The sequence below is a fragment of the Juglans regia genome, unplaced genomic scaffold (assembly GCF_001411555.2).
Source record: "Juglans regia cultivar Chandler unplaced genomic scaffold, Walnut 2.0 Scaffold_157, whole genome shotgun sequence".
NCBI lineage: Eukaryota > Viridiplantae > Streptophyta > Magnoliopsida > Fagales > Juglandaceae > Juglans > Juglans regia.
Window position 1 is genome coordinate 69,840 of NW_023346285.1, and position 26,267 is coordinate 96,106.

The 26,267-nt window shown below is 38.9% G+C and overlaps 5 protein-coding genes across 5 annotated transcripts; 3 read left to right on the forward strand and 2 right to left on the reverse strand.

The window, feature by feature from the left end:
* Window positions 1-1,491, reverse strand: LOC118345156 (protein ALP1-like). Its single transcript, XM_035686925.1, has 3 exons — window positions 895-1,491; window positions 549-780; window positions 1-473 (listed from the first exon to the last, which is right to left on the reverse strand). The coding sequence occupies exons 1-3, from the start codon at window positions 1,489-1,491 to the stop codon at window positions 1-3; spliced, it is 1,302 nt and encodes a 433-aa protein (XP_035542818.1).
* Window positions 1,492-3,717: 2,226 nt separating this feature from the next.
* Window positions 3,718-4,727, reverse strand: LOC108985170. Its single transcript, XM_018957361.2, has 2 exons — window positions 4,398-4,727; window positions 3,718-4,311 (listed from the first exon to the last, which is right to left on the reverse strand). The coding sequence occupies exons 1-2, from the start codon at window positions 4,725-4,727 to the stop codon at window positions 3,718-3,720; spliced, it is 924 nt and encodes a 307-aa protein (XP_018812906.2).
* Window positions 4,728-10,597: 5,870 nt separating this feature from the next.
* On the forward strand, window positions 10,598-12,928 carry LOC109011438 (G-type lectin S-receptor-like serine/threonine-protein kinase LECRK3). The gene has a single exon (XM_018992652.1). It carries the CDS (start codon window positions 10,598-10,600, stop codon window positions 12,926-12,928), a length of 2,331 nt encoding a protein of 776 aa, XP_018848197.1.
* A 9,213-nt stretch (window positions 12,929-22,141) lies between these two features.
* LOC109011437 (G-type lectin S-receptor-like serine/threonine-protein kinase LECRK3) lies at window positions 22,142-24,457 on the forward strand. The gene is made up of 2 exons (XM_035686926.1): window positions 22,142-22,329; window positions 22,429-24,457. Exons 1-2 carry the CDS (start codon window positions 22,142-22,144, stop codon window positions 24,455-24,457), a joined length of 2,217 nt encoding a protein of 738 aa, XP_035542819.1.
* Window positions 24,458-25,724: 1,267 nt separating this feature from the next.
* On the forward strand, window positions 25,725-26,267 carry LOC109011436 (proline-rich receptor-like protein kinase PERK10). Its single transcript, XM_018992651.1, has one exon. The coding sequence runs from the start codon at window positions 25,725-25,727 to the stop codon at window positions 26,265-26,267; it is 543 nt and encodes a 180-aa protein (XP_018848196.1).

Genomic DNA, 26,267 nt, shown 5'->3' on the forward strand with positions numbered 1-26,267 from the left:
TCATCCCCCATTCCGGTGAGCCCACATAGGAATTCCAATCCCATCCCTCTGTGCAGCCATCGCTCCGGCTGACTCATGAGACATGTCTACCACTTCTTCCGTCTCGTCCACATCCTCTCCCTCAGGCGTATTTCCTCCACTTAACTGAAGCCCCAATGCACGCTGAATGTATTCATCATTCGGCATCACCGTCTTAATCAGGTTGTGCAGAGTACAACATGCGGTCACGATCATCCCTTGCCTACTTGGGCGATATCTAGGCATCGCTTCTAATATCTGAAATTGGTTCTTCAGAAGCGCGAATGTGCGCTCAATAACATTGCGCAGCGAGGAATGACGAAAGTTAAAATAATCTTTATAACCCCGGAACTGGCGGGCACCATAACGATCAGATCGATGATACCTCTCTCGTGGATATGGCGGCATAAACTTCTCAATACAAGGAAATGCCGAATCGACGAGATAATAATATCCTGCAACACATGTCGATATACCCATGAGTTACATCTATACGGTCTTGCAATAGCAAGTGTAACAGATGAAGGTACCTGGATCTGGCCATGGGAATCCATTCCGAGCTCGACTAAGGGCATCCAGAAAAACTCGTGCATCATGGGCTGTGCCTTCCCATCCAGTATACACATACGTGAACTTCATATCAAAGTCACATAAGCATAACACATTTTGTGCAATCCGATTATAACGATTTCTATATGCGTTGGCCCTACGAGCTGGTGCAGAAGCTGATATCATTGTGCCGTCCAACGCACCAAGACATTTCTACATTCAATTATATCAAAAGACAACCATAATTATGTGTCTGTTAAATCACTATCAAAGATCAATATGCATTTCAAATAAAAAAAGTTTGAAATAAGCGGAATAATTCATTACCTCAAACCATGGATAATTATGATGGTTTCCTGCAATGTACGGATGGACCCCGTGAGTGTGTGTCGGCCTAATCACGGTCCGGCCTAGCTCATGTAGCGAGCGCATCACCGTCACAACGTGTCGGTTAATAGTTTCGCTAGAATGTTGGAAACGGTCCCCTACGATGCGTTGGCCCTGTGCATGGCCAACGAGTAGGCAAAAAATGCCTAATGATTCCTCCACTGAGACCCTCTCTGTAGGGTCCATAATTAATGACCCACGTAACAGGTCGCATACATACCGGAATGCAGGTACTTCCATTCGAAACATCTCTTTGCAACTCGCCGGGTTTCCATTCAACACCGCTTGAATATATTGGTCCCCCCGTAGACCTATATTGTGGTGGGGCATTGGAACCCGACGCCCCCAGCTCTGAGATGTTGAGTACATCACATTAATAAGGTTTACCTCCTGCATTGCCGCTTCATCTCCACTAGAGGGATATGTCCGCATAAACTCATCCACCTCACTATTATGAGAGATACTTGATGAAGTATCGTCTATCTCGCTGTTGGTCTCAATCGATCGGGTTTTCGCAGAGCTGGTTTCATGGTCCATAATGGCGGGCACTATTATAAATGGTTTTTCCGTCTACCTGCTGTCATCCACTGCATAAAACATATTATGAAATATAGATGAGTTGCATAAACATATGTGGAAGGGTATTGGGCTCGGGAATGGGTATAAAAAGATATCAAGCCCCAAATTCCCTACTCAGCCAACCAAATGTACTTGGAATTATTGGAGGAGTATCTGTTTTTTCAACTCTAATAAATTAAATGGAAAGCTCGGGAATGGGTATTAGACTTGCAGGTTTACTTTTCCTTGCAATTAGTATAGTTTTCTTTTCTTTTTTAACTTCTGGGTTTTTTAAGCTTTTTTGAGAGATTTTCATGCACAGATATATATGTGATTGGCAGGAATCTTTCGAGCTGTTTGGAACTTGGATTCGATATTGAAAATTTATCCCCATTTCTTGTACCAAACCTCTGTAATTAAAGCACTATAGTCTTGTTTAATTTGCTGAATAACTACTTATTTCTACATGGACAAGCCTCTCATCTGTTGTCCATGTGTGATCCTCTGCCACGGTTCCTGGTATTATTGTCATCTTTCTTCGCTTGAGTCTGTTCTTATATTCATGAAATCTACTCCCAGCATTGAGCGTTAGCAAATCAAAATGTCTTTGAACAATACTTTTAAGAAGCACAGAAATCTTTGGCTGCCATATCCTAGATAAACTAAACACGCATGCATTGATGGCCAACCACTACATGAGTCTCTTCCAGAATTAAGAGGTGGATTGCATCATAAGCAAATCATCCTCTTAATGCTCTGTAGAAGCCAAAAAGAAGAGGCATCTTCTCGTTCTTTTTTAATGCTCCTGTCCCTCTTTAACAACTAAAAGTAATAAAAAGAAAAAGAAAAGTTGATGGCCATGTCGAATCTTTTTCGATAACCCTATTTTACTTGAAGAGGCTGTACTGTGTCACAGCATCATCTCAGACCGCTCTTGAAAGCAAATAGCAAGAATAGGCATTCACTCTCTAACTTATCACAATTTCCAGTTTTTGGCTGTCTTTGTGGGAGTGTGTAGGGAACAATGTCATCCTCTGTGAGGGAAAACAGGAGAGCAGCAGAGGCTTTTTGCAATGAGATTGTACGCCGGATGGTAAGCCTTCCCAGGAACATTATAGGAGGTTTTTCAAGAGCAATGGTAGGTAGATGAAATCAACTTCTACCATTGAACCATCCAGCACAACATCCAGAGGAGCCCATCGTCGGTGCAGAAGAGTGGGAATTCCTAGCCAGTTTTGAGCAGCAATATGGATCCTACCATCCCTTTTTGCCTGTGTACCTTACGTTGTGTGCAACGATCCAGCATGTGTACCTTACGTTGTGTGCAACGACCCAGGATTAAGCAAAGCAGCTTCCTGTTCATTCATGGCCCAGCGACATGTCATTCATTATGGCCGAAACTCTCAAATCCAATTCATTCATGGCCCAATTGTCGGAAATGTGCAGCGGAAAAGGTGTTTCTTTAGCAGTCAGGACCGTGAGTTGAAGCCACGGAGCTAAGCAATTTTCATTTATGAAGCCACTTGAAGCTGGGAGTAATGTTCGGATTGGGCAAGTTACAGATGCACTTCAGTCGCTGCTTTTTACCAGGAAAAACTGCAAACTCAGGTATCCCCATCCCAACTTAACTTTTCCATTCCAACCATTATAGCAAACAAATTATATGAGATTTGGACGTTGGTTATATAATGAGCACATGAACTTGCAAAAATGAAATGACCTGAATTACTTGGTCCAGCTAATGTCAATTCAACCGGGTCTTATTGGGTCACGCGATTGCCCTGGTCCGTTATCCTTCCATCGACAAGAGCATGGGGTTGTCGCTGCTCTGTCAAAGCAGCCTGGTGCTATGCCCCCATCCTCGGGTAAGTACGTGACCAAGAGGCCTTAGCTCAATTTGTTTCTTAAATCCAGCAAAGAAATTGAAATGATATGTACGCACATCCAGTTGAGCATTATAATGACATACACAATAACCATTAATATACTGAACATACTCAATTACAACAATATCCAACAAGTTCATAAAGCCTAAAATCACCTCCTCAACAGTTTGTGAAATGTCAGAATGAAGACTGAAATAAATCAAAGACATGCATGATTAAATTGATAAGAGGGTTAATAAGATAGTTGCTAAACCAACATGGTTAATAGCTCGAAAACCATTGTAGGATCAGGAGTGGGAAATGACAATCGGCGTCACCATCAAATTAGACTCCAAGCCCACTGACTTCTGCGTTCATCCAAGATTGAAACGAACGATCTCTGGACCCGAGTGCTCAATAAACGGTCAAAGGCCTTGTTAAATTGATCAGGAGGTAGGGTAGGTTGCACTTCTTCCAACAACCTCATACAATGCATCTGGAGATCAAACGCTCCATCCGACTCCATGCTAGTGCCAAAACCTTTACTTCGCTTCCTTGACCTGCTCGACTCCATAACCTCCTCAGCAGCCTTCCGTCTCGCTTCGTGACTACGTTTAATTTCATCAAGCGTTTCGCTCATTTGCTGATGAAGGCCATCGTTTTCAAATGGCAGCCCTCCCCTTTGTCGTCTGCGAGACCCGCTGGCATAGGAGGCGGAGAATGGTATGTGTGAATGCAAGGGTTCTTGATCATTCACTGGTTGCCCAGAATTTTGCATATCTCTCTCAAGCAACCGCTCATCGTCACTATCTGGGGCAGGATCGGTCGATGCTCGCCCCATTGTCCCAGTGGCAACTGAACAACCAAAAATTGCGCAAAGCAGTTCATACTTTGGACATCCATGGGTCTTATAATGTTTCCACGATGAACGAACCTAACATAATCAATTTGTCATTAATTAGAATCACAATATGTATTCCAAAAGGAAAATGAACACAGCACAGCAGATATAGATCGTACCCTTATAGCATTTGCCCAGTGTTCCTCACTAGCAACTGGTGCCTTCCTCTCTGGGTCCCACCCCAAACCGGTTTGTTTCATAAGATCAGTAAACTCGCGTTGTCTTCTCTTGAGCCTCCCAATTTTCCCTTTCACTTGGTCACAATTGAATTTTTTTGGGCCAATAGCAGACAGTCGTTCAGCAAGCCTCAGATTATCAGCGGTTGTAATCCTCCCTCCTCTCAATCTACCCATGAGGGTGTCTTCGTACAAGAGGTCAACGAGGACATCCTCAAACCCATCGCTCCATAAATCCCGATCACGTGGGGTTTCGATGGTATCATTGTCCATATGCTTCTAATATATTTTCAAATGAGGGCGTTTTATATTGAAACCAAATAGGGGGCGCTGAAATGGCTTAGAATGATCTAAGTTTAGGGCAGTTTTCATTTATGGACAGTTTTAAGTTTCGGGTGTTAGAATGATCTAACACCCGAAAATCAGTTAACATGGAAATAATAAAAACATTTCATACTGATGCATGGGAAGATGCTGTGCGAACTATTGGTATATAAAAAACACTGAACATGAGCACAGAAATCTGACAGTTTCATAAATTTTTAAACAAAAGTTGATCCCTCAAACTAATTTCATATATAAGGACACCAGGAATGTAGTTTATACATTGCAACCTATGTCTCATTTATACAGGCCAGATATGTTATTGTGTATAAAGCAGAAGGTCCAATACCTGTCTCGAGGATGAAGTCGTAGAACGCCTCAAGTAATAACGCTACAAGAAGAAAACGAGACGGGAACTAGCCATTAAACAAACAATGAACTAAATAACCAGGTACAAAAGATCAACAGGCCGTAAAACATATTATTCAAATGGTTATAAAAAAAATCAAACCAATTTGGACAGAGGATAGACTACTAACGACATGCAGTACAACTTTTACCATCTATTACTGCTCTTTTGTGTTTGCTTGCCCAGCTGTTAACGCCAGGAATGGGTACAAATAAAATAATGAAAAAGAAAAGCATGGATGAAAGATTGTTCATGCTGAATTAGATGTCCAGTCAGAATTTTTATCAATCCATGCCATGATATTAACCACTTCATATATATATTAATTCTGATATATTTTCTGCGAGGGAATGGCTGGCATGATTAGGTGTTTAAGCACAACATTAGACAAAAACATTTACCTTATAACAATAAAATATGGACAGTACGCATGACCTAAATTAGTATAACAGCTGGGAATGTCAATATTGTATACGTGCCTAGCAGCTAACAAGTGAAAGATACTTCCCTACCAGCTGTTGGATCAATGAGTGTTTTAAGTTCAATTTCTCAGAATTGAGCAAAATCAATTAAGCAAACATGCATCCAGAAAAAACCCTCTATAAATTCAAAGCTCTCCACCTCTAACCACAGAACAAAGGCACCTCTATTAAAATTTAAAAAAGTAAAGACACAACCATTTGACCTAAAACTTTGTACTGAACCAGAACATCAACAGGTTCTGTTTTGCAGTGATGTATTCAGAGGGGTGTAGTTCCATTTGTTTACAACTACCAACCTATTTTGCCAATGCAATGAATTCCTTTAAAACACATGAGCAGAAGCACAATGAATGAGTTAATTTCACCAAAACTGCAAAAGATTCCCGTTTAACCCAGATCACAATGACTTCATCACAATCCCAAAATCCCAATCAGAGTACTGTTATCAATGGATAACATGGGTAACTCCAGTGTGTCTTTCTAAAGAAATCACAATCACACATTTACAATGAAAACAAAACCGAACTAGGAATGACCATACCCCACTACGATCTTAGCAGGTAGTATATATATGATAATACGCTAGAATTAATTCCAGTATTTCATTATGTACTTATAGAATGCATTCACCAAAACTTCTCAATATGGGTCGTTGCAGAGAAACTCACCTGGTACGACCGAGTCTTAGGACTCGTGGCGGTCCAGTTATGGAGGCAATGACGGGGAGATTTCTGGAATCTCCTGTGAGGGTTGATTCGCTTCATATGAGTGTCTTCCTCTCTATTTCCCGCTGCTCTTTTATACACCATTGTCCTCTATTCGATAAGACCCAACCGTATCATCCTCACGAGAAATCCTATTGCACCTGTTGCAATATTCGAAACGTCTATTTTTGAGCAGCAGCGGTCAGCTCAGTGACCATTCACTCTACAGAACAGCCTTTGTTTAGGGCTTTGAGATTCGACTTGGTCAATGTCAACAATAGCCTGCTTGATTGACAAGAAAATGTTCAGAGATTCGCACGGCCGTATGGGGCAGAGGGAAAGTAGGGGCTGTGAAGTTGCTTACCTCTGCAGAATCTGTGAGCTTCGTCGTAACCTCCTCCGCCAGAATGTGAGAAATCTCAGATCTTCGTGGGTCAGCACACTGGACGCCAATCGATTGGCATGATCCGATACAAGTATTTCTGGGGATTTTTCTTTAACGATGTCGTCGTTCCAAACGCATATGAGGAATGGATTTGAGATTTTGCGATTGGGGCATTTCTGGGCGATTTTTCGAGGGCATTCGCACGAGAGGGAGAAGTCTGTTTTACGGCGCTAGTTTGTTTGGGGGACGGCGCAAGCCTTTCGTGGAGAAAGGAGAAGGGCACGGATGAACGCTGGGGGGGGAGTAATGTGGGAGGGGACAGACGCTGCTTTTCAGGCCTAATGTCATGTCTATAAACAGTATTGAGATGTTTTAAATAGTGAGAGAGATTTCTGAGTATTTTTGAAAGTGATTGTTTGGGAAATGTGTCTCATCTCAGTTTGAGATTTGGGATGAGATATCTGAGCGCCCAAACCTGCCCGCCTTAAATTAACCGCTCATTTCAAAATTTTTTGTTTAAGAAGATAATTATAAATAGTGTGATAATTTGAGGATCATTTACCTATTTCCCCTCAAAATATTTATGTTTTAACGTAAAGCTTTGATTTATTATGCGTTAAGTCTTTGGTATTTTAAGGTTTAAAATTGTGGTTCTGATTTGGGTGAAAAGTACTGCAAAAGGTGGCTTTTTTGTGTGGAGTTTGGTTCTATCTGTATTCAATCCAATTTGATGAAGGACCTCGCAATGATCAGTTGCGATTTTTTAGTGAACTTTTTGATGTTATGTGGGCCATGAATTGGATGTTTGGGCAATTAGGGCCAACCCGGAGCAATCCACTAATTAGGATTTTTATATATTATATTAATTCCTTATACGATCGTATTGTATCTTTGATTATCATCTAAATAAAATCTTCTGCAGTTTTACACATATAAGTATATTGTCAAACCACGAAAACTTCGTGTCATATCTGACTAATTTTACTTTTTATTTATATTTTATCTTAAGAAAATGATACTTGTCCTTTGAAAATTACTGCTAGAATATTTTTGAAAATTTTTTTAATGATTAAAAAAGAGACTATTAATAAAATTATTATTTTTTCCTTAATAATTAAAGATGTTAAAAAATATTTAAAAGAATATGAAAAAAAAAACAAATGCATTAGTGTTGGGCGGCCCCTAGCATTAAGGATACAAAAGTAAAGTTTTGAATACCATTTCAATGACATTTCAGTTAAGGCACGATAATGAAATATTACAGTACCAGTATTGTTTCGGATATCGTTTCGAAATAGTTTATATATAGAAAAATTAATTATAAATATATAAATTATATTTCAAAATAACATCAATGTAAGTCTTAAAAAATTAAAATACATATTTATAAAACTCAATAATATTTCTATGTTCTCGATCCTACAATTAAAAAATATAATCAACCATTTTCATGATGAAAATAGGAGTATAGATTTGATTTTCAGTCATTAAAAAAAAAAAAAAAAAATTAAGAAAATAATTTTTAAATATGAGAATTAAAATAAAAATTATGAAAATATATTAAAATACAAAAATATAAAAATATAAAATTTCGACTCGTAGATAGAAACGCACCAGAATATCCGATATTTCACCTGATACAAAACACATATTTCTCGGTATCGATTACTCTTGCGACATGGTAAATTGCCGTACCCAGCACGGTATTCAAAACCTTGTGCAAAGGACTTTGAAAGCGCGTTTTCAAAAGTTCCACAAGGATTTTGAATAGTTGGAGGTCGTGGAAATTATTTCTTCAAAGAGAAGACTTTGATCAGAAATTAATGGTCACGCGTAAAAGGAGGTCTGTGTTATTTTGTAGAAAAGTCATGCGTCTGAGTTGGAGCACTTCAAGAACGGAATATTTCATGTGTAAACGTGGAAAAAAAACTGTGGTAATCGTTTTTCATAAATAAATTAGACAAAGAAAAAAAAAAAAAAAACAAAGTGTTATAGAGGTCATAAGAAGATGAAGGGTTTCAAACCTTTAAAGTTTTACTTACGTATTTTTAGATTTATTGATGTGAACTTTTGTAATAATTCAAATTTACGATAATTTAATAAAAAGAAGAACAATGCTAGGATCACAGTTTGGGGTTCTTGCTGGCTCTAGAATGTGTTTTTTTATTTTTTTAAAAATTTATTTTTTATATAGATTTTTTAACACTTTTAAATATTTTAAAAATAAATTAAATTTAAAATATTATTAAAAAACACTTTCTTAATTATAAAGTAAAAAATAATTATTAAAAAAATACTTCATTAATCACAAAGTAAAATAAAAAATAAAAGAATTTTGCTAGGTACGGGCAAAAAGTTGTGCTTGTATGCGCACTCTCTCTGACGTTGGTAGCATTTATTTTATTTTAAAAAAAAAAAAAAAACTGGAAGAAGAAGAAGGGGAACACTAAACAAACTTTTCCTCTCTCTCTTGTTTTCGTCTCTCTTGATTTCAAAAAAGTAGAGTTGTGGACTGGTTTCTCTCTTGCTTTCATTTCTTTTACAGTTTCGTCCATCGTCTCTTCGTTTCATTTCTTTTACAATTTTGTCCATCATTGATTGGTTTCGTTTCTTTTACACTTTCGTCTATCTTGATTTAGAAAAAGTTTTGGTTTTGTTTCTCTCCCGCTCATATCGTAGCATAGTCTCATATCTGTGTCGCTTACCGTCGTTGTTGATCAGTTGCAGCAATCAACATTTCGGGATTTCTTAATCGGTAATGGGGAGGGGAGGGTCACACAGAGAGAGGCCAGTTTTGGGGAACGGGAAGGGAAGGGCTTCATGTTCTCGAGTGGATGGAGAAGAAGAGTCTCAATGAAAAACGTTGCGTTTTATGTTTTCAGAAGGGGGTTCTTCAATTGAACAAAAGTTGTGCACACCGTTTTCATCACTTAATCCAAACAGGTTGTTTTAGTCCACGTAGGCAACCGTCCGCGGGGAGGCCCCTCCCATGCCTGCGTTTAGACTTTTTCAAAATAAAAAAAATCCCAACAGGAAGAGTCAAAGACTAATATTTTCTTATGATTTTTTTTATTTTACTTTAATTAGTTTTTAGTGATATTGTGAATTTTTTATATATTTTTAATATTCTTAAAAAAATTTTAAAAAATCTATATAAAATTTTTTAAAAAAAAATACATAGAATGGATGAGGTGGCACAATTGGAACATAATTTTTGCTTCGGAAACCATCCACATCATAAAACAACAAATGCAACTTCTCTTAACAAAGATAAAAGTTACTTCTTTCAAAAATAAAAAAAAATAAAAATAAAAAAAGACAAAAGTTACTGACCAAGGAAGCTAAGATTAAACATGAGTCCATGCACCTGTAATCAGTACCTTTCTTTTTAACTAAGGTTCTGATTGTATTCAGAAAGTATTTCATTTTTTTTTTTTATCATTAAAATTTTTTAAATTTTTAAATAAAAAATAATATTAGAAAATAATATTCTAACAATATTTTTTTCAATTCTCATATTTTATCTAAAATCATCTCGTATTATTTCTAAATCCGAACCTAAGAGTTCGGTAGAGATAAAGATCAAAGACGTTACTCACAAGGTCCCTCAAAACTAGTCTGGATGAAAACTACACCATCTAGCATTCAAGATCAAATTGGCCCGAATTCATGAAAAGAATCTTGATGTTGACTAATTTGTTTATTTAATTGAGAAGTTGGGAATCAAAAGACTATGAGCAAGAATTGTCATTCATCTAAGCTAGCTGCTGAAACAGCTTTGCATCTTCTCTCTTTTGGTTGAATAGAATTGTCATTCATCCCAAAAAAGCAATTTAATAATGGTTGCGATATTTCTCTCTCTTCTTTTGATTACCAGATTCTCTGCTGCAATTGCTCAACAAAGAAATTCCAGCAATATTAGCCTCGGCTCTTCCCTCTCTCCAAATGCCAATCCATATTGGTTATCAGGTTCTGGCCAGTTCGCTTTTGGCTTCTACGAGAAAGATGACGGCTTTGCCATAGGCATCTGGATGGAAAAGATTCGGCAAAAAACAGTCGTATGGACAGCTAACCGGGACAATCCGCCACTATCAAGAAATGTCACATTGCTTCTGACAAATGATGGCAGGCTTGTCTTGGAACAAGAACAAGGCCAACAGACTGCTCTAACTAATAATGCTCCGTTCTCCGCTTCCTCTGCCTCCATGCTCAATACTGGAAACTTTGTCCTCTACAATTCAAGTTCAAACATCATATGGCAGACTTTTGATGCTCCAACAGACACTATTTTACCTGGTCAGCCTCTCTTGGCGGGGAACAAGCTAGTCTCAAGCAGCTCTGAGACAAATCATGCAAGGGGAAAGTTTCAACTTATAATGCAGCATGATGGGAACCTGGTGCAATACCCGTCAGACATTCCACCTAAAGCTAACGACTATGCTTACTGGGACTCAAAAACATCCGACGCTGGAGATAATATCTCTCTAAATCTTGATCGTAACGGTCAGCTTTTCCTACGTAATCTTACCGGCTTCCATATCAAGAATTTAAACGGCCAAGGAAACACCCCTCATAATTTTTCTTTATATCGTTTGACATTGGATTTTGACGGAATATTGCGGTTATATTCTCATGGCTTGAATCAAGATGATGATGATTGGTCAATTGAATGGTCCCCTTCAAGCAGTAATTGCGATCCTATTGGTCTCTGTGGCCTAAATGCTTATTGTACTGTAAAGGAACAGAAAGCTGTATGTACATGTCCTCCTGGTTTTGATTTCTTGGACGGACGACAACCTGATTTGGGCTGCAAGAGAAATTCCAGCACAGATGGTTGCACGAGCAAGAACGGAGAAACAGTTGATATTCTTCAGGAATTGGGACGTGTTGAATGGGAAGACAACCCCTATTCTATCTTGTCATTGACCAAAACTGAGTGTAGAGAAAACTACTCGAAAGACTGCGAATGTGAAGCCGCACTATTCAAAGAACAGGAGTGCAGAAAACAGAAGTTTCCGCTAAGATTCGGGAGAGAACGACAAGATAATTCTGGTACAACCATAATCAAGGTGAGATTTGGGAGTTCAAACACAACACAGGTAAGTAAGCGAAGAAAGAAACAACATGGAATGGCCATCTTATTTGGCAGTTTTGCACTTTTAGGTTTCGCGTTAATTGTGCTAGCTTTTTCTGCTTTTCTGATCTTGAGATACCGTCTATGGTCGTACAAAAAGGTTTCTTATGAAGTTAATGAAGGATTGGTTGAGGATGTCTCTCTACGGGTATTTACTTACAGTCAACTCGAAGTTGCAACGAATGGCTTTGTAGAACAACTGGGTAGGGGCTCTTTTGGGACAGTTTTCAAGGGAGCCTTGTCAAATGGGCAGAGGAACATTGCTGTCAAAAGACTTGAAAAGGTTGTGGCTGAAGGAGATGTAGAATTCACGAACGAGATGAGGTCCATTGGAAGAACCCACCATAGAAACCTTGTCCGACTACTAGGTTACTGCCATGATGATTCGAATAGGCTTTTGGTTTACGAGTATATGTGCAATGGAACACTTTCTAACTACCTTTTCAGATCCCTAGTAAAGCCAAACTGGGAAGAAAGAATTAAAATCTCTTTGAATATTGCTAGAGGGATTCTCTACTTACACGAGGAATGCGAGATTCACATCATCCATTGTGACCTCAATCCCAACAACATATTAATGGACGAGCATGGGTGTGCAAAAATTGCAGATTTTGGACTGGCGAAGCTATTGATGCCAGACCATTCTAGGACTCTAACCGGGATAAGAGGAACAAGAGGGTATGTTGCCCCTGAGTGGCACAAGAACTTGCCCATCACAGTAAAAGCAGATGTGTATAGTTTTGGAGTTGTGTTCTTGGTCATTATATGCTGTCGCAAGAGCATTGATGTCAATGCTCCCGAAGAAGAAGCTATTCTAGTTAACTGGGTCTATGACTGTTTCAAGGCTAATGAAGTGAGCAAGTTGGTGCCCGAAGAAGTTGATCAGCAAAGCTTGGAGAGGATGATTAGAATTGGCTTGTGGTGCATAGAAGAAGACCCAGCAGTTCGCCCTCCAATTAAGAAGGTGGTTCAAATGTTGGAAGGTACCATAGAGATACCCAAACCTCCATGCACACAATCTTCATTTCTGCATTAGTTCTTCATTACAAATAAGAGTGAAGTATTTCTTTTTCTTCCCCATAAAAATCGATTTGTTATTGGATTTAAAGAATTTCAAGTTGTTGTTGCTACCAAGCTAGTGCCGCCTTCCTTGTTTATCATCATTGTAAATTCCATTGTGTATGTCCTCGTCATTCGCTTCCTAATTTATGTGTTCGCTTTTTAATATGAAGTCCTACTTCTACAATTTTTCTCTATATACGTATAGAATTTTATAAAACATAGATGAACAAAACTTTGGCAATATAGTGACACTCTCATGCGTGTCTTTATCCCGCAAGTTTGTGATGGACAAATGAGAATTCAAGCGTGTTAATTGTGCACAAATGGTCCCTATTTATAGACCATGAGACACTAGTTGGCAAGAGGCACAACCATTGGTAAGTGATTATACAACAACATTTTGGTTAAATCAAAAAGTTGTGTCTCTTGACACTTTCTCAAGCATCACCCACATGGGAACCATCATCGCCGAGAGGGTGTCATTTTAAGGAATACACCATTTGATGATCACATCTCTTAGAATTATAATATGTTATATGTACTTATGTTAAATAATAGTATGACTATCAAATATGCCCACAAATGGCCACTCATATATTTTTATTTTTTATTTTTTATTTTTTATTTTTCTTAATGATTAAGAAAGTGACTAATAATAAATTTATATTTTTTTTAAATTTTTGCTTAATAATTTAGGATGTTTAACAAATGCTTAAAAAAAGGAAAAAGCCATTTGCATTGGTGTTCATATTTGGGGTGAACACCCTAGCAAAGCACTACAACACATTTGCTTTTTAGTGACGGTTAGAAAATTGTGACAGTCCCTAAATCGTCACTAAAAGGCCTTCTCTGTGACAGTTTCTGGAAACCGTCACTAAAGACATGAGATTTTTTTACGTTCCAACGTATGGGAAATGTACGTTCGAACGTCACATATACGTTTGAACCTTGTGGCTATTTGCGTGCGAACGTGAAATGTTTTGGCGCCAACGTTCGAATGTTATTAATTAACGTTCGAACGTGAAATGTTTTGCGCCAACGTTTGAACGTTAATTGTAAATTTAAATTAAATATGACTCTAATTTAAAAATTATATGATTTTTATTGTGCATAATTTGTGAACAAGTCTAAAAAATTGACTAGTATATATTTATATGTACACAATTTGTAATATATAAATATATATTTATGTTTATATATATTAGAAGTGCAGTGATTTAGTATTAAAGTTAGAAAATATAACATTAAATAAGATTGAGAATTGAAATTCAAAAAAGATAGAAATATTCAATAATATTTTTCTTTACAAATATTAAAAGTAAAATACAAAATATGATAGAATTTAATAAACAACACTCAGATGAAAACGTTGTTCGCGAAAGTCGAACTCTGTACCTCTTCAGTCAAGGTACCAACCTCATCGTTGAGGATAGTTACATGATGGGTGAGCTCGGCGACAGACGCCGATATAGCTGCGAGCAATCGATCGATCGATCTTATGATCGATATGCGCAGTCAGCTATGAGATCATCGCATCAACCCAAACAGGTCCTGTTTGGAGTTGAAAAGTCCTGCAAAAGACCATCAAAGTTCTGGTTCTTAATAGAAGAGCTTGACCGGCACAGGTGGTCTCGGTCTAACATTCCAATATCCTTCTTTAGTAGATGAATCATGAATGGTCCCTATGCCTTCAACTTCAAAAATTAGTTATCTTTCGTTGACTTCCTTGCAGCCGACATATTAGGTGAATGCATTTCCAAAGTCTTATCTCCACTAACAGAGACAAAAGTGGAAGCTTATATGTTGGTCTGAATGAAACAAATCAATTTCCTCTTATGTTGGCTAAGTTCTTTATTTGAACTAGAGGGTTAGAATCAAAAGACAAGAAGCAAAATATGACTAGCTCTTTGGACTGGAATCTTGTTTGTCAATTCGTCTTGAATTCAGACCTTCAAAACCTTCCTAGATGACTCGATCTTTTGCAACAAGATAGCCTTTTTCTTTAAGTGGGCTGAGTTTAAGTTTTCTTGAATAGAATTGTCATTCAACCCAAAAAAGCAATTTAATAATGCTTGCGATATTTCTCTCTCTTCTTTTGATTATCGGATTCTCTGCTGCAATTGCTCAACAAAGAAATTCCAGCAATATTAGCCTCGGCTCTTCCCTCTCTCCAAATGCCAATCCATATTGGTTATCAGGTTCTGGCCAGTTCGCTTTTGGCTTCTACCAGATAGATGACGGCTTTGCCATAGGCATCTTTTTTTTTTTTTTTTTTTTTAAGAAGAGCCGATATGTCCATTTGTGACTCCGTCCCAAATTTTATTGATCAACCAGGGGGGCTACAAATATTATAATAAAACCAAAACCCAAGCCTAAAAAAACCAATTAAACTCAACCACTATACAAATGCCTCCAAAAAAACCTTCAAAATAACAACATGCAAAACAAAATCTGCACGAACATAGAGTAAGAAATGAAATGATCAAATGCAAAAAAGACATACCTCTCAAAAGACCAGCACACATAGCTTTCTATCAACTGCTTCAGACTCTCCGTAAGTAAGGGAGGCCTCCTCTATCCAGCCTAATGTTTCCTCTAATAGAAGGAGGCAACTCAGGAAGAGAAAACCATGATCCCGTAATACCATTAGCACCCATTTTAGCTAAACCATCCGCAACCGAGTTACATTCTCTATAACAGTGAACAAATGAAACATTAATCCCAGCTAGTCGACTCTGAATTTCATCCTAATAGTCTTCCATATACCACAAGCCACATCTCTGATTCTTCAACCAATTTAGCACTAACATGGAATCTAGTTCAATCTCCATAAATAAAAAACTCATCAAGCCAATATATCGAAGCCCATGAAGTAAACCCATCAGCTCAGAATAATTGTTCGAATGATGCCCTATTGCTATTGCAAACCCACAAACCAGATTACCTTTTTCATCTCGAATAATTCCTCCCGCACCTGAAGGGCCCGGATTACCTAGAGAACAACTATCAACATTCAGTTTTACCCAACCTTGCTTAGGCTGCTTCCACCTGAACGGGATGACAATCTCTTTCCTCATGACATTTAACAGCATATTAAAACATTTTAAAATACCTTCATCACGCCGATTGAGCAAATTCACATTATTTAGTTTAACTGCAATCCAAGAAACCCAATATTTTATGGAACACCAAACTTGTTGTACCAATTCCATTACTCCTTCCATCCGGGCTTTACAACAACGGCCCCATAACCGCCACGTGATGATTGCCGGAAGAAGTCCCAACAGTTGACCAGGACGATTAGAATTCTTAGCCCTCCTATACCAACACTCCACCCTCTGTCTCCATGAGCAACCTTCCACCCAAGGAATTCCAAGTACCACCGAACATATACGCCAATTTTTTTCAGCAAAATCTCCTCCCGCAAGAATATGATTAAGATCTTCATAAGTATAACTGGAACAACAATCACAACGGGAAACAATAGGAATACCAATTCTGCAAACTCTGTCATCCATAGGAAGACAATCATGTATGGCCTTCCACATCGTGATTGAAATTTTTTTTTTTTTGGAAAAGCAGAATGCCAAACCCATTTTGCTCAAGGGAAATCTGGTCCCCTCAAACGAATACAATTCCAAGCACTCTTCGAAGAGAAATTTCCGTCATCGTTAGGAAGCCATATCAATATATCTTTCCCATTTTTAACCCTACCCAATTGCAAAATAATATCTTCGGCTTTTTGATGCCCAACCAACTGAGCAAAAATCTCCATATTCCAACCCAACCCAGTTTTACAATCTTCCAACTTAAGATTTGGCATATCCGAAATCTGAATATTCTGGCAAAGAGTGGCATCATCAACCCACTTATCATGCCAGAAAAGAAGCTTACCCTCTCGAACTCTCCATTTAGAATTTTCTTGCACTAAAGGAATACTTTTCAAGATCATCTTCCAAAAAATAGACCCTTTCTTGGGATCCACCATAAAAATATATCTATCACCTACATACTTAGCATGAAAAAAATTAGACCAAAGAGATGTACCTTGCATTAGATTCCAAGCTAACCTCATATGTAGAGATGTTTGCACATCTTGAAGACTTCGAATACCCATCCCACCTTCTGAGACAGGCTTACAAATATCCACCCAAAAACGCCATTTTTTCTTAACTTTCCCATCTTTTACACCCCAGAAAAAGGTACTGATGATTTTTTGAAGTTTCTCAATAACAGCTTTAGGCGTCCTTAAGATAGAAAGACTGTAAACGGGAATACTTTGAAGCACATGTTTAATGAGAATCAGACGTGCCCCACTGGATAACATTCTGGCTTGCCATCCCTCCAATCTGAATTGAACTTTAGCAATCAAGTCATCAAAATGAGCTATTTTCAATCTTCCTAAAATAATAGGAACTCCCAAATATTTAAAGGGAAAAGTCCCTTCCTTAAAACCCGTGAAACGAAGAAGTGCCCGACGTCTAGAAATAGGAACCTGCGAAGAGAAAAATATAGAGGACTTGTTTTTGCTAACTACTTGCCCCGACCATTGTTCGTACGTCTTCAACACATCAGAAATAGTTCTTAAGGAATTTTTGCCCCCATTACAAAATAGCACCATATCATCCGCATAGAGTAAATGAGAAATAATGGGGGTACCCCTTGGATGGTAAAAAGGAGTAATCTTACCCATTTCCACCTGTTTTTTTATCATCCTTGTAAAAATTTCCTCAACAATAATAAATAAATAAGGAAAGATAGGATCTCCTTGTCTCAACCCACGACCTCCTTTGAAAAAACCTTTGGGAACCCCATTCATGATCACAGAGAACCAAGGATTAGTGATGCATTGTTGAATCAACATACAAAAAAATTCTGAAAACCTGAATGCTTTAAGAACATGCAAAAGAAAAGACCTGTCCACACTATCATATGCTTTAGCCAAGTCAATCTTCAAAACAATATTTCCACCATGAGCCGGTTTGTTAATAGAATGGATCATTTCTTGTGTAATACTAATATTCTCAAATATGCTTTGACTCGGAAGAAAAGCTCCTTGTTCAGGAGAAATAATTTTTGCCAACATGGGGGAAAGACGATTAACCATAATTTTAGTGCATATTTTGTAAAACACGTTACACAGGCTAATCGGCCTAAACTTATCAAAACTCGTCAGATTATCCACTTTTGGAATTAAAACCAAGAAAGTAGCATTGAAAAACCTCGGAAGATTCTTATCTCAAAAAAACTCTGACGCCGCATCAACAACCTCATTACCCACTATGTGCCAACATGATTGATAGAATCCCGATCCAAACCCATCAGGACCTAGACTACTATCTTCCGGAATGAAGCAAAGAGCTTCATAAACTTCCTAGGATGAAGGAATATGAGAAAGAAAGTCATTTTCACCCAGTGAAATAATTGGTAGGACCAAACCCCCCAGATTCAGCTCTTCACAGCAAAAACCAACCTCCAGGAATTGTGAGAAATAAGAAATAGCCCCGTCATGGATCTGTTCTGGTGAGGAAAGAGTAGTACCATTTGCAAGTTTCATCTCTTTCACCACTTTATGATTACGACGACTGACCGCACGGAAGAACGTAGATGTCACTTCTCCCTTCTGAATCCAACCTTGTTTAGCTTGTTGAGCTAAACGTTTTTCTTCCCTATCCAAGCAAACTGAAAGCTCCAATTGTGAAACCACGAGATCATCCTCTACATATTTTATATATTCAGATTGCAGCCTGTCCTCCAAACCCTTTATCCGAGCCTCAAGCTCTGCTATATGAATTTCCGTCCTCCCAAAAATGTGCTTGTTCCACTCTCGCAAAGCAATTCTGAGTCTTTTAAGTTTATTCATAAGCATATTTAAGCTTGAGCCTCCAACAACATCCTTCTTCCAAGAATTCAAAACACAGTCAAAAAATTGGGCATGAGATACCCAAATTTGCTGAAATTTAAAAGAAGGATAACCATAAGTAACAAACGGATTCTCCAAAGAGATTGACATCGGTGCATGATCAGAAGAGGTACGTGATAAATATTCCAATTTAGCATCCGGAAAAATATCAAGAGCCGCTGTATTAAGAAAGCAGCGATCAAGCCTCGCCCATTGCCTAGATCTCCCCGAATGACCATTACACCAAGAAAAAGAATTCCCACAAAAAGGCATATCAAGAAGACCACAAGCACCCACCCAATCATTAAACTCCTCCGTAGCCAAAGCTAATCTTGGCAGTCCCCCTCTGTGCTCCGAATCATTCCTAATAATATTAAAATCTCCCATCACCATCCATGGTAACTGGTGAATATTAGCCGCCATCAAAACATCCCACTGTCTTCTACGCTCCAAATAGGAGCATTTCGCATATACACAAGTAATTCGGACAACATTAGGATTATCAATACGAACTGTCAAAAATTGATCACCCATATACTCAACAAGAAGATTTAATTCCTGAACCCAAAACATCCATAACTTACCTCCGTTATCAACATTAGAACAACAACAATCAAACCGCAAACAATCATGCCACAAATCTAAACGTTCCTATCCCCTGAGCATTCCAATACAATAAAGATGACTTCATAAATTAAGCCGGGCGGGCTTATTTACGACCCTGGAAGAACCTCTTATCTTAATACCTTTCCCTTTCCTTTTCTTGTTCAATTGAGAATCTGAATCCGAGGCCACAATATTTTCTTTAGCTAAGTGTTCCAATGCCCCTTCCGAGTCCGAAAATGAGCAGGTGTGACCATCTGAGCAATAATTCGTATGCGCAACCTCCTCATAAACTGGATCATCTCCTTCCTAGATAGAGACCTCCTCCAGCGTCCGTCTTTCGTGGTCTTCCGTTTGAAAAGATTCCATAATGGGTGCAAGCATGCCCCCAGATTGCAAACCTGCCATATTAGTTTCAGAACTCGATGCCAACCGTTCTTGGTCTATTCCCGAACACAAACCTTCATTTCCATCTAGCGGCTTAGGTGCCACCAACTTCCCCTCCTCAAGATCAACCACCTCCAATTCTGCGTCCATTGATCTACCATGCCCCACCTGGTCAATAACTGGATTAATGGGCACTAGAATTTTGGAACCCGGCTCTCCATCGTTAACAGCCTCTTCCTGCTCTAATGTTGGAACTGCTTCCATTCCTCTGCCTTCAACACCATTCATACGGTCAGATTCTGATTTCTCCCATACCTGATCATTTGGAATAAGGTCCTCCTCATTCAACGGCCTCTCTTCCACCTTGCTAGACTCACCCTTCTGAACAAGACTCCCACCTTTGGTTTCCTTGATAACCCAGACCTATTCCATCGTTGCCTTCTCTTTTGGTTCCTTCATCTGCACACTACATTTCTTGCCTTCACCTTTACAAGTCTTGGAGTTATGACCTTGAACATGACACTTTGGACAGTATGCCGGCAATGTCTCGAACTCAATACTTCGATAAAGACTTTGAGGGTTTCGGGGGGTACCAATCCACAAAGCCTGAATAGGCTCTTTAGAAATATCCATCTCTAAACAGAGTCTTGCGCCATCTGTACGAGTAGCGCATCAAGTGGGATTGTCTCGCTTTAGAAATCTTCCAATTGGAGCCGTAATGCTGCGAAGGAAAGACTTGTGATAATAGTTTGGTGGAAGACCTGGCAGCGTGATCCACACCGGCACACGGACAGGTTCTTGATCTTTTTGGAATTCAGTAGTCTAATGGAAAACTCTATACGGTACTCCATTGATTTCACAATTCTCACGAGCGAAAGCCTTAACAAAATCTTCCTCCAACGCCAGTCGCACGAAGACATTCCGCGGCTTACTCATGGATGAAACAATCGGTTGGTTTGATAGACTCCATCTAGCTTTGATGAATGCTCTTATGGAATCAAGAGAGGGTCTTTGTCGAAGGAATTTCAATACTAGTGAGTATTGAAAAGGTATAGCCGAGCGGTCGACTTCATCTTTAGAGAAGACAATACAGACCTCTCCATCAACAATTTTGTGAGAGCGGAAGGGAACCATGACTTCAGGGATGGGCTATGGAGTCTCCAGGACCAAGTCTGCATAGGATCTGAGGCGAGGAGCAGCCACCGAAATGGCCTGATGGCCTTCGGTGATAGCCATGCATAGCCCCAATCACTCGAACGTTTCTTGGAGAGTTTCTTGGAGAGTCTTGCTGATAGTTGTTTTTCGAGTACACTTGTGTCTCCTTCGCGCACGAAATATCAACCTTGCCATAGGCATCTGGTTGCAAAAGATTCGGCAAAAAACAGTCGTATGGACAGCTAACCGAGACAACCCGCCGCTTTCAAGAAATGTCACATTGCTTCTGACAAATGATGGTAGATTATTCTTGTAGGATGAACAAGGACAACTAATGCTCAACAGTCCGCTTCCTCTAGTTCCATGCACTAGGGTTGGGCGGCCACCTAGCAATAAGGATACAAAAGCAAAGTTCTGAATATTATTTCGGTGACGATCTCGGTTAAGGTACCGAACAAAATATTTTGATATTGGTATTGTTTGGAATATCGTTTCGGAATAGTTTACATATAGATAAATTAAGTAGAAAACAAGATGCATGATTCAATTTTTAAGAGAAAAAAAAAAAAAAGAGGAAGACGACTTTATTGTTTTTAAGAAAATGATGGTAAGAATAAAAAAGAAAGAATATCGCAATCTTTCATTATCATGTAATAAAGTACTCAAACAAATTACGTGGTCACAAGAACACAGAGTTGAATTACTTATTTTTTAGAGAAGTCATGAAGTATTTTACTGGTGCAAATATTTTTATTTATTTATTTTTTGTACGACTTCATGCGGGACCGTACCCAAGCTTCGTGTCATCTAAATTATTGTACGTAGTCCTTATTATATTTCCACTATTCTGGATGAAAACTACGTTCTTGTCCTTGATGCTTGTAAAGAATCTTGACGTACGTTGACTAATTTATTTACTCAAACTACTGATCAATCAGGAGTTGCATGGAATCAAAAGACTAGCTATGAGCTAGAAGACTCGTTCTCTGCAACAAGATTTCCATTTTCTTATCCGTTTGTTTCGCAGCTCATTCAAGTTCTAGTTTCTGCATCTAATTAGCTAGCTGCTGAAACAGCATTGTATCTTCTCTCTTTTGGTTGAATACAATTGTCATTCACTCCAAAAAAAGCAATTTAATAATGGTTGCAATATTTTTTTCTCTCCTTTTGATTACTGGATTCTCTGCTACAATTGCACAAGAAGGAAATTCCAGTATTAGCCTCGGCTCTTCCCTCTCTCCAATTACCAAACCATATTGGTTATCAGGTACTGGCCAGTTTGCTTTTGGCTTCTACCAGATAGATGGTGGTTTTGCCATAGGCATCTGGTTGGAAAAGATTCGGCAAAAAACAGTAGTATGGACAGCTAACCGGGACAATCCGCCACTATAAAAAAATGTCACATTGCTTCTGACAAATGATGGCAGGCTTGTCTTGGAACAAGAACAAGGCCAACAGACTGCTCTAACTAATGCTCCATTCTCCGCTTCCTCTGCCTCCATGCTCGATACTGGAAACTTTGTCCTCTACAATTCAAACCCAACCATCATGTGGCAGACTTTTGATGCTCCAACAGACACTATTTTACCCGGTCAACCTCTGTTGGCAGGGAATGAGCTTGCCTCCAGCATCTCGGAGACAAATCATTCAACTGGAAATTTTCGACTGGCAATGCAGGGAGATGGGAACCTGGTGCAATACCCGTCATACATTCCACGTAAGTCTCAGTATGCCTACTGGTCTACAAATACATTCACAGTTGGAGATAATGTGTCCCTGAATCTTGGTCGTAATGGTCAGCTTTTCCTACGTAATTCTACCGGCTTCAATATAAAGAATATTTTATACAGCCAAAGAAACCCCTCTTACAATTATCGTCTGACATTGGATTTTGACGGAATATTGCGGTTATATTCTCATGGCTTGAGTCAAGATGATGAATGGTCAATTGAGTGGTCACCTTCAAGCGATATTTGTGATCCTACTGGTATCTGCGGCATAAATGCTTATTGTACTGTACCGGAACGGAGAGCTGTATGTACATGCCCTCTTGGTTTTGATTTCTTAGACGGAGGACAACCTAATTTGGGCTGCAAGAGAAATTCCAGCACAGATGGTTGCACGAGCAAGAATGGAGAAACAGTTGATATTCTTCAGGAATTGGAACGTGTTGAATGGGAAGACAACCCCTATTCTATCGTGTCATTGACCAGAACCGAGTGTAGAGAGAACTGCTTGAAAGACTGCGAATGTGAAGCCGCACTATTCAAAGAACAGGAGTGCAGAAAACAGAAGTTTCCGCTAAGATTCGGGAGAGAACGACAAGGTAATTCTGGTACAACCATAATCAAGGTGAGATTTGGGAGTTCTAACACAACACAGGTAAGCAAGGGAAGAAAGAAACAACAGGGAATGGGCTTCCTATTTAGCGGTATTGCACTTTTAGTTTTCGCGTTAATTGTGCTAGCTTTTTCTGCTTTTCTGATCTTGAGATACCGTCTATGGTCATACAAAAAGGTTCCTTACGAAGTTAATGAAGGATTGGTTGAGGATGTCTCTCTACGAGTATTTACTTACAGTCAACTCAAAGTTGCAACGAATGGCTTTGTCGAACTACTGGGTAGGGGCTCTTTTGGTACAGTTTTCAAGGGAGTCTTGTCAAATGGGCAGATGAAAATTGCTGTCAAAAGACTTGAAAAAGTTGTGGGTGAAGGAGATGTTGAATTCAGGAACGAGATGAGTTCCATTGGAAGAACCCACCATAGAAACCTAGTCCGACTACTAGGTTACTGCCATGATGATTCGAATAGGCTTTTGGTTTACGAGTATATGAGCAATGGAACACTTTCTGACTACCTTTTCAAATCCCAAATAAAGCCAAACTGGGAAGAAAGAATTAAAATCTCTTTGAATATTGCAAGAGGGATCCTCTACTTACACGAGGAATGCAAAACTCACATCATCCACTGTGACCTCAACCCCAACAACATATTAATAGACGAGCATGGGTGTGCAAAAATTGCAGATTTTGGATTGGCAAAACTATTGATGCCGGACCATTCCAGGACTCTAACCGGGATAAGAGGAACAAGAGGGTATGTTGCCCCTAAGTGGCACAAGAACTTGCCCATCACAGTAAAAGCAGATGTGTATAGTTTTGGAGTTGTGTTCTTGGTCATTATATGCTGTCGCAAGAGCATTGATGTCAATGCTCCCGAAGAAGAGGCTATTCTTGTTAACTGGGTCTGCGACTGTTTCAAGGCTAATGAAGTAAGCAAGCTGGTACCTGAAGAAGTTGATCAGCAAAGCTTGGAGAGGATGATTAGAATTGGGTTGTGGTGCATAGAAGAAGACCCAGCAGCTCGCCCTCCAATTAAGAAGGTGGTTCAGATGTTGGAAGGAACCGTAGAGATACCCGAACCTCCAAGCGCACAATCTTCATTTCAGCAATATTAGTTCTTTATTACACAAATGGGTGAAGTATTTCTTTTTCCTTTTTTCCCCATAAAATTCGATTTGTAATTGGGTTTAAAGAATTTCAAGTTGTTGTTGCTACCAAGCTAGTGCAGCCTTCCATGTTTATCATGGTTGTAAATTCCAGTGTGAATGCCCTCGTCATTCACTTCTTAATTTATGTGTTGGCTTTTTAATATGATGTTAAGTGCTACTTCTACTATTTTTCTCTATATATGTTACATGTACTTATACAAACATGATATAAAGTATTTATCAAAAATATGAGAAAACGATGACAATTCTCTCAAACTACCGCCTAATTTTCTATCACCCCCTCAAACTATAAACTTTGAAAGTTATCCCCCAAACTATTAAGAAATCACAACATAACCCCGTATTTTAACGAATGGAATTAAAACGCACAATACCCCCTACGCTAACAAGTAAAAACTATCGTCCATTATAGGGGAAAATAGGGGGGGGAAAAGCCATAAATTTTGTATCGATATCATCAGAATGCTATAATATTAACCCCACCAACATGCAACCAAATGCAAATAAACAATGATATTTGGCCCATTTTGACTAATTTACAATTTTTTTGCTCGCGTGATTGGAATGCATTGTATACGCCATGAATACAGCCGTGCACGTGAACCTCGGTCTGCTCCATGAATCTTAAAGGGATAAAAAAATTAAGGGAAGTGATAAAATATTGAGGTAATTAGTAGTTCTAAGATAAAATGATCGAGGCCTAGCCATTAGAAAAAGTAGGAAGAGAAGGGAAAAACATCTATTGAAGTTGAAGAAAGGTGGAACATATATAAAACTGACAAGATGTCAACAACTTCCAAGTGGCCTAGTAAAAAAATAGGATTTTTCTACATAGAAGCATCATCTCCTGGGGCTTCATCAACCAGGCGATATTGGCTTTTTTATCATCTTATTGAAGGGAAAATGGTGTTCTTTTAATCTTCATTGCACTTAGAGTTACGCGAGACAGTAACATTAATAAGGTAACGAGATAGCCGTCAAGCGATCTCAATGTCTTGCAGGAAAGAAAATTATAAGCTTCAAAGAAAAAACAAAGGGAACTTTCAGTGTTTTCCAATGAAAACAAACCATCCTAAATCTTAGAATGGCAGTCAAGTCGCTAAAAACTTGCACACGATTATAACCAAAAAAATTGAGGCAAAATTCTTGCTACAAATAGGTGTTCATTGCTACCCCTTTCTCCACAACTCAATTCATCTTTATTCACTTCAAGATGGGCTCTGCACAGAACAATGACTTCGACTTCCCACACTTCCCTCCACCACCACCTCCATCAGCAAAGCCGCCTACTCCCTCAAAGTCATCACCACCCCCACCATCTCAACCTTTTGCTCCACCACCTCATCATGTGCACCCACCACCACGGCCTTCGCCATCACCATCACCAGATAACCATCCGACAGTAATAGTCATTGTGTTCATCTCATTTGGAGGTCTTTTGTTACTTGCATTCCTCGCAGCTGCTCTCTGTTGCTACATTAAGAAGAGAAAGAAGAAGACAGTTCAAGAAACCGATCTTATTCACTTTGATGAAGAAAGGAAGGTCAAGGAGGCCATCATTTCAGGGCCGGGTGGCTCAAAGGCTGTCATATTGACAATTGAGGATGATGTCCATATCGATGAAATCATTAGAAAGAATGAGAAGGTTGGTGAAGGTTTGCATGACATGTCTGCAGAGGGCATATCTGGTCCCCATGAGGAAGGAGGAGCATCTTCTTCTAGAGTTGATCATCACCAACTTGAACACAAGCCTTGA

What these genes read in the sequence shown, in the direction of transcription:
- LOC118345156 (XM_035686925.1), bottom strand. Translation starts at nt 1,491, where the DNA reads ATGGACCATGAAACCAGCTCTGCGAAAACCCGATCGATTGAGACCAAC. An exon ending in ATAATTATCCATGGTTTGAG is followed by an intron (nt 781 to 894) that starts GTAATGAATTAT and finishes AATTGAATGTAG; the next exon opens with AAATGTCTTGGTGCGTTGGA. An exon ending in ATTCCCATGGCCAGATCCAG is followed by an intron (nt 474 to 548) that starts GTACCTTCATCT and finishes CATGTGTTGCAG; the next exon opens with GATATTATTATCTCGTCGAT.
- LOC108985170 (XM_018957361.2), bottom strand. Translation starts at nt 4,727, where the DNA reads ATGGACAATGATACCATCGAAACCCCACGTGATCGGGATTTATGGAGC. An exon ending in ACTGGGCAAATGCTATAAGG is followed by an intron (nt 4,312 to 4,397) that starts GTACGATCTATA and finishes TGATTATGTTAG; the next exon opens with GTTCGTTCATCGTGGAAACA.
- LOC109011438 (XM_018992652.1), top strand. Translation starts at nt 10,598, where the DNA reads ATGGTTGCGATATTTCTCTCTCTTCTTTTGATTACCAGATTCTCTGCT.
- LOC109011437 (XM_035686926.1), top strand. Translation starts at nt 22,142, where the DNA reads ATGGTTGCAATATTTTTTTCTCTCCTTTTGATTACTGGATTCTCTGCT. An exon ending in GGTTTTGCCATAGGCATCTG is followed by an intron (nt 22,330 to 22,428) that starts GTTGGAAAAGAT and finishes AAATGATGGCAG; the next exon opens with GCTTGTCTTGGAACAAGAAC.
- LOC109011436 (XM_018992651.1), top strand. Translation starts at nt 25,725, where the DNA reads ATGGGCTCTGCACAGAACAATGACTTCGACTTCCCACACTTCCCTCCA.